The sequence below is a fragment of the Silurus aristotelis genome (assembly GCF_946808225.1).
Source record: "Silurus aristotelis genome assembly, chromosome: 19".
NCBI classification, from domain to species: domain Eukaryota; kingdom Metazoa; phylum Chordata; class Actinopteri; order Siluriformes; family Siluridae; genus Silurus; species Silurus aristotelis.
This window is the reverse complement of record NC_139592.1, coordinates 24,281,519-24,289,616: the sequence shown is the minus strand read 5'-3', so window position 1 is coordinate 24,289,616 and position 8,098 is coordinate 24,281,519. Positions and strand designations below refer to the sequence as shown.

The 8,098-nt window shown below is 44.2% G+C and overlaps 1 protein-coding gene across 1 annotated transcript in view; it reads left to right on the top strand.

The window, feature by feature from the left end:
- The first annotated feature begins 2,604 nt into the window (after positions 1–2,604).
- atp1b2a (ATPase Na+/K+ transporting subunit beta 2a) overlaps positions 2,605–8,098 on the top strand; it is a 9,395-nt gene continuing 3,901 nt past the window's right edge. The window contains exon 1 of the mRNA XM_083570326.1: positions 2,605–2,865. Coding sequence (XP_083426452.1) covers positions 2,763–2,865 — 103 coding nt within the window. The 5' untranslated portion in view covers positions 2,605–2,762. The remainder of the gene's footprint in view (positions 2,866–8,098) is intronic.

The window sequence follows — 8,098 nt, the reverse complement described above, 5'->3', positions numbered from 1 at the left end:
CTCAGAGTGTTCTTCAACTGCTGAAAGAGAAAGAAGGGCACGGGCTGGTAGAGCTGTCCAGTAGAGCTGCAGCATTCCGCCTCTAGTTCATCCAGAGACTCCTCACTGGACCCAGAGACTTAGTATGGAGAGCAGCAGCCAGTGGATTATTACACATAATTGAAGGACTGGGGCTGGACATAGCCTTGTTTTTAATGGACAGAAAAAATTGCTGAATGGTGGGTGACTGGACATCTCCAGTGTGACCATTCCTGCATTGTCCAGAACTCTAATCTCCTCGGGCATCGTGACCGTCCGGGAGCTTGTGAACATCACTTGTCAAGGGCAGAGGACCTGGCAGCGCGTATGAGACTGAGGTCCCTTCGTGTTGTCAATCAGTTCCTACACCGCTGGAGATCGCTGGAGGATTTTACACTGCATCATCTCTGTGAACTCTTTTATTTCTGTTTTAAACCCTGATGTTACACCTGACTGTCCTTTTTGTTCACAGAGAGAAAAAGTTTTTCATGCTTTTATTTACTGCTCCAGATTGCAGTCACTGTTTTTACAAAGCATTTTAAGGTCTTTTTATGTTGATTTTACTGTTCAGCGTTTTATTTTTGGTTTTAAATACATTAGGAAACACAGGTTCAGGTGCCACCTGGTTAATTTTATCCTCGGTCAAGTGAAGATGGCGATATATCTGAGCCGGGAAAACCAGATCACACAGAACACTGACTGTGAGAACACATGAATGTTAAAAAGGCTGATCAAATCAAGAGTTTTAATAGATTTGAACTTTTACAGAAGTATGAATGATATGGATGTGTTTAAATGTGTGTGTTGTTGTGGTCACATTAATTACCTGTCCAGCTGCAATCTGGCATGTTTTAGTTGACTGCAATCTGTAGGTGTTGGATGTAAATGTACTGTATGTGTGACAGTTTGGATGAGATTTAAGTTCTGAGTTTAAATGTTTAGAAGGTCAGATGTATTGTTTATTAGGTAATATTGCATTGTTTCAGAACAAACGTCTTTATGGTCTCCGGCCTTAACGCAGCTGGACACAGTTTTGCAAATAGACGTGCCACTGGACTTGTACTGGACAGTGGAGCTACACACACCACAGCCATCTCAGTGCATGATGGGTAGGTCTTACAACAAGGTAAATTCATACAGAGTAAAACAGAGTAAGACAGAGACAGATTGAGACAGAGTGAGACAGCGTGAGAGCAAAACAGAGACAAATTGAGACAGAGTGAGACAGAGACAAATTGAGACAGAGTGAGAGTGAGACAGAGTGAGAGTGAGACAGAGTGAGAGTGAGACAGACAGATTGAGACAGAGTGACAGTGAGACAGGGTGCGAGTGAGACAGAGGCAGATTGAGACAGAGACAGATTGAGACAGAGTGACAGTGAGAGTGAGACAGAGACAGATTAAAACAAAGTGACAGTGAGACAGGGTGAGAGTGAGAGAGTGAGAGTGAGACAGAGACAGATTAAAACAGAGACAGATTGAAACAAAGTGACAGTGAGACAGGGTGAGAGTGAGACAGAGTGAGAGTGAGACAGAGACAGATTGAGACAGAGTGACAGTGAGACAGAGTGAAATAAAAATCTAAAAGTCTGCACTGTTAAGACAAATGAAATTGTTTTTAAACCAGAACAAAACATTTCTACATAAAATTTCTTTGGCATGAAGTCATAAAAGAAATGATGAAATAATTAAATATTTATTACAAATGTTATATATATTTATTATTAGTTTAATAAAAATGTAATGACTTAATATCTAAAAACATTTGTTTTAGGTTTAACACGTTTTCTGCTGCAGTGTGATGTGGAATCTCACCTGAACATTCACATTTACATCAGCATTAATCTGAGTAGACACTTTGCTGAAGGTCCAGGAGAAATATTTAACTTTATTATTTCTGGAAAATTTATTTAAATTTCAACTTAACCCTATGAACTCACACACACACACACACACACACACACACACACACACACACACACACACACACATAGTATAGTGACATCACCGCTGGCTGGTGACTTCATCACAATGCAATATGGAGAAATGTTCCAGGAAATTAATATCAACATCATCCCACCTTACACCATTGCCTCTAACGTTCTTCCTACGTCTTCATCATTCATTCTTTATTGTACCTGCTTGGTAATGGAAACTCTCTGAGACAATATGAGGGAGAAACCTTGAGAGGAACCAGATTTCGCAGGGAGTGTGGGAGTGGGAAGGGGCGTGTAATTATTTATATATTATATATTCACACGTGTGTATATAGTGGTGTGAAAAAGTGTTTGCCCCTTCCTAATTTCTTTTTTTTTGTTGCATGTTTGTCACACTTTAATGTTTCAGATCATCAAACTAATTTAAATATTAGTAAAAGAGAACACAAGTGAACACAACATGCAGTTATTAAATGATGGTTTTTATTATTGAGGGAAAACTAAATCCAAAACTACATGGCCCTGTGTGAAAAAAAAAAAAAAAAAAATATATATATATATATATATATGAAAATACGCGCCACAATTGGTGAGCTCAGTTTGTCAATCACGGAGAAAGAGGCGGAGCCACTGCTGCGCGGTCGTGCGCTTTTACCGCAGTACCGTACCCGGATTATCGCACGCGCGTACGCGCACACACACACACATACAACCCGGTGTGGTGTAGCAGCGCTCACTCATACAAACGCACGCGTAAAAACAAATAAATATTATTACCAACTAATATACACACAGGCGTAACGGAAACATGTCCTCAAAGCAAGAGGAGAAGAAGGAGTCTGGCGGATGGAAAGAATTCTTCTGGAACCCCCGAACACACGAGCTGCTGGGCCGAACCGCAAGCAGCTGGGGTGAGTCTCTCTCTCTCTCTCTCTCTCTCTCTCTCTCTCTCTCTCTCTCTCTCTCTCTCTCACACACACACACACATACACACACACACACAGGGGATGCTTTATAAAGCTCTTACACACATACAGCGTAGATGAATCAGGGTTTTTTGTTTGGTTTTATGAAACGGCAAAGAAAGCTGTAATGGTGCATCCGGGTCCTGCGCTCTTACATAACTGAGTGTGTGTGTGTGTGTGTGTGTGTGTGTGTGTGTATGAGAGAGAGAGAGAGAGAGAGAGAGAGAGAGAGAGAGAGAGAGAGAGAGATGCGGATTACAGTAAAATCACAGATGGTAGAAATAAGAAGCAGCTCCACGCGCACCTGCAATGAAATATCCCACCGCGTGAACGTTTCTTCCTCTGTATTCCTAATAAACAAATACAAAGTTTTCACATAGGGTGAAAATAAGGTGTGTGTGTTGGCATTAAGGGAAGGACTTACATGCCATTATATCACTTTGATGTACTCATTCAGCCTCGTCTCTTTTAAATGACCCCTTTACACCCTACAGCAGACTGTACCATTTTGTCACATAGTGCAGCCATGTTATTGGGCCGTATGCAGTCATGTGATTGGCTGTGCTCCGTGGGGATGGTATGCAGTTGTGTGATTGGCTGTGTTTCTTAGGGTTTGTACGCAGTCATGTGATTAGCTGAGCCCCTGTGTGACAGGCTGTGCCCCTTAGGGGTGACACGCAGTAGTGTGATTGGCTGTCCCCCTTAGTAGTGTGATGGATTGTCCCCTTTAGTAGTGTAATGGGTTGTCCCCCTTAGTAGTGTGATGGACTGTCCCCCTTAGTAGTGTGATGGGTTGTCCCCCTTAGTAGTGTGATGGACTGTCCCCCTTAGTAGTGTGATGGGCTGTCCCCCTTAGTAGTGTGATGGACTGTCCCCCTTAGTAGTGTGATGGGTTGTCCCCCTTAGTAGTGTGATGGACTGTCCCCCTTAGTAGTGTGATGGGCTGTCCCCCTTAGTAGTGTGATGGGTTGTCCCCCTTAGTAGTGTGATGGACTGTCCCTTCTTAGTAGTGGTACTCAGTCGTAGGGGTGGTACACACTCATTTGTTTTACTGGGGGGATGAAAGAGGATTATAGATGTGCTGTTCTGACATTTGCTCAGTGAAGAGATGAAGAAAACAAAGGTATATAAATAGGTCACACACACACACACACACACACACACACACACACACACACACACACACACACACACACACACACACAATATCAATAACATTACACAGAAACTTACACAAAGCAGTTGTCTTTTCAGTGGTAGAACAGAGAGTAACTACTGTACAAAATAATACGAATAATAATAATAATAATAATAATGATATGGTTATTATTATTAACATTATTATTAGTAATATATTATTTGAACTATATTTGTTAAATATAAAAATATTTTCATGTTGTACTTTATTTACTGACTGCAGTGTTGAGTAATTACAAAACATTTTAGGTTTCCAAATATACCTTTTTCCTCCTAACATAGTATTATATAGAGATTATTATTATTAGTCTAGTATTAGTTTTGCTTCTGTATTTTTTCTTTTTGTTGTTTGGAATTTTTCTGTCTTAGGTCATATCCTGGTCATTAGAATTCCTTGCTCTCTGCTTAGTTGTTTTAGTTGTTTATTTAATTTTGCTTCTTTGTTAATCTTAGTTGTTTATTTGTTTATCTGCACGTGCATCCATCGTACTGGATATGTTAAAAAACGGCAAGCTTGAGATTAAGCCCTTCAGGCATAATAGGGCTGACTTGAGAGTTGACAGCACTGAAGAAAAGGTTTTTGAAACATAAGTTGTAGCTTGAGACAGTCAGCACCATGTGGAATCACCCCTCCTTCCTCCCAGGAAGCCTTCCTGTTCTCCTGAGAATGTTGTTCAGCCTTCCTGCTTTGTGAAGGACAACAGTAACCTCTCTTCCTTCTTGTTAATCTGCCATCTGGCTTCAAAGGGGTAAACTATACCGTGGCTCTGTTATGGATGTGGCTCTTTGTTCTAGGCCAGGTGGAATTCTGGGTGCTTCAGATGCTGTACCTTAAGTGGGGTACTATGCCACATCCATCTCAATCTCAGACCACCAAATCCAAGATGGCAGTATCTAGAAGCGGTTGCTCTGGATCCAAAATGGTACTCTTTTTATTTTGTATCCAATCTTGCACCACTTATGGACATTGAAACAACCGATGTCTGTGTGTACCATCACCAAACACTCCAGAAACACAGAAAGGAGGACAGACGGAGGAGAGGGCATCAAAAGCGGTACATGAGAAAGTTGAAGCATGAAAAGTGATTTGGGGCTAGTGCTAGGCTAAAGGCTAACCCTAGCCGGTCTGCTGTACCATCCATCCTGCTAGCAAATGTCTGCTTCCTGGACTATGAATTGGACTACATCAGACTCCAGCAAGACACATGGCATGAGTCATTCAGCTGAACGGGTTAGTCGCGTTTTGCGCTGACAGAAATGGAGCTCTGTCTGGTAAGACTCACAGCGGTGGACTGTGTGTTTACATCAACCTATTAGGTTGTAATATGTAGAAATTTTTATTTACTCATGGAATTCAACACTGTTATCATACTCAGACTGTACATGCCACCTAGCACTATTGCTAAAGAAGCCCTCTGTGTACTCTCCAGGCCCATTAGCAAACTGCAGAACACACACCCTGATGGACTGTTTTATTATCGCTGGAGATTTCAATCATGCAAATCTCAGGACTGTGCTCCCTAAATTTCATTAGAATGTGGACTTTGCAACCAGAGGAGAAAACACGCTGGATGTTGTTATGCAAAACGTCCGGTGCATGCCCGGGTGAAGCCCCGCCCCCACTTCGGCTACTCGGACCACATCTCTTTTATGCTGATCCCAGCATACAAACCACTCAGCAGACGTTCAAACCAGGTTGATACAGGAGAGAAGCTGGCCAGCAGGTGCCATCTCTGCTCTTCAGGACTGCTTTGCATGCACTGACTGGTACATGTTTAGGGAGGCTGCAACCAACAGCCATTTCATCAACTTGGAGGAGTTCACATCATCAGTGACCAGCAACATCAGCAAGTGCATTGAGCATCACCACACGCTCCAACCAGAAGGCGTGAATGACCGCAAAAGTGCGTGCGCTACTAAAGTCTAGAGACTACGCCTTAGAAGCAGGGGACAAGACGGCCTTAAAAACAGCAAGGGCCAAACTTTCCCATGCCATCAGAGAGGCAAAAACCGCACATGCCAAAGTAATCCACAGTCACTTCCATGACAATGGACACACCCGGTGGCATGTGGCAGGGCATTCAGGCGATCACAAACTACAAGACAACGTTACCTGTCTTTGACAGTGACGCCTCCCTCCCAGATGCGCTGAATGACTTTTACCTTCTACCTTGAGGTGCAGAAAAATGTAGTGGCAAGAAAGACCACCACTCCTTCCAGAGATCAGGTGCTCTGTCTATCCACAGCTAAAGTGAGGAAAACTCTATGCCGAGTTAACCCACACAAGTCTGCCGGACCAGACAAGGTTCCTGGCAGAATGCTCAGGGAATGTGAAGAACAGCTAGCAGACTTTCACCGGCATCTTCAACATCTCCCTGAGCAGTGCAGTTGTTTCTGAATGCCTCAAGACAACAACCATTGTCCCCATGCCGAAGAAGTCTACAGTCTCTTGCCTCAATGACTATCATACTGTCGCATTTTCACCCATCGTGATGAAGTGATTCGAGAGGCTCGCCATGAGGCACATCAAGACCCAGCTGCCACCCTCACTGGACCCCATGCAGTTTGCATACCTACCAAGCCGTTCCATGGAGGATGACATCACCAGCGACTCTGCATCTAGCCCTCACCCATCTGGACAATAAGGACACATATGTACGAATTCTAATGCCACGACTGTGGTGTGTCTCATCAGTAAGAACGACGAGTCGGCATACAGAGAGGAGGTTATAGTTAACAGCCTGGTGTGGAGCAACAACCTGTCTCTAAATGTTGACAAAACTAAAATGTTTGTTGACTTTAAGAGATCACAGAGCGGCCATTCTCCACTGATCATCAATGGATCCTCTGTGGAGGTCAATTCCTTGGTGTTCACCTGTTGGAGAACTTCACCTGGTCACTCGACACAAGCTCCATCACCAAGGGCCCAGCAGCGCCTCTACTTCCTGAGAAGGCTGAGGAAAGACCCCACACACCCCTCACACACACACACACACACACACACACACACACACACACACACACACACACACACACACACACACACCTCACACACACTCTTCAAGTGAGAGTCAAGAAAGAGGTTCCAAAGCTTTCGGGCCTCACATCCAGACTGTGCAACAGTTTTTACCCTTAAGCGACCAGGATCCTTAACACACTGAACTAAACCTGAACTGAAACTCTCTCTCTCTCTCTCTCTCTCTCGCGCGCTCTCTCTCTCTCTCTCTCTCTCTCTCTCTCTCTCTCTCCAACGTTAAGCACGCACTACCAAACTTTCAGCAGCACATCACCTGAAAGGACACTGGACCACTGTTACACAACATTTAAGAACAGCTACAAAGCACAATCACATCCACCGTTCGGGAAATCGGACCATGCCGCCATCTTCCTCATGCCTGTATACAAACAAAGGCTGAAACAGGAAGCTCCGGTACAGTGGGAGGTCACGCGCTGGACAGACCAATTGGTGGCCGCTCTGCAGGACACTTTTGATGACGCAGACTGGGACATGTTCAGGCGCAGCTCTTATGACGTCAACATGGTTACAGAAGCGGTTGTGGGATTCATTGCGGATGATACGGTGCAGAAAACCACCATCAGAACGTTTCCCAACTAGAAGCCGTGGGTGGATAAAACCATCCGCAACGCTCTGAGATCCCGCTCCACTGCGTACAACACGGGGCTCGTCACCGGGGACATGGAGGAGTACAAGGCTGCATTTTACAGTGTGCGCAGAGCGGTGAAGGATGCAAAGCGGCGCTACGGGAGGAAACTGGAGTCACAGTTCCAACATGGTGGCTCTAGGAACCTGTGGCAGGGACTAAGGAACATCACGGACTATAGAACACCATCTTCTAGAATGGGGAATGCGGACCCTTCTCTGGCAGATGAGCTAAACATCTTTTACGCTTGCTTTGAGGCTGTAGCTAACCACGCTAGCGGTACAAACAGTATGCACGGAGAGAGAGCCAGAGAGGTAAAC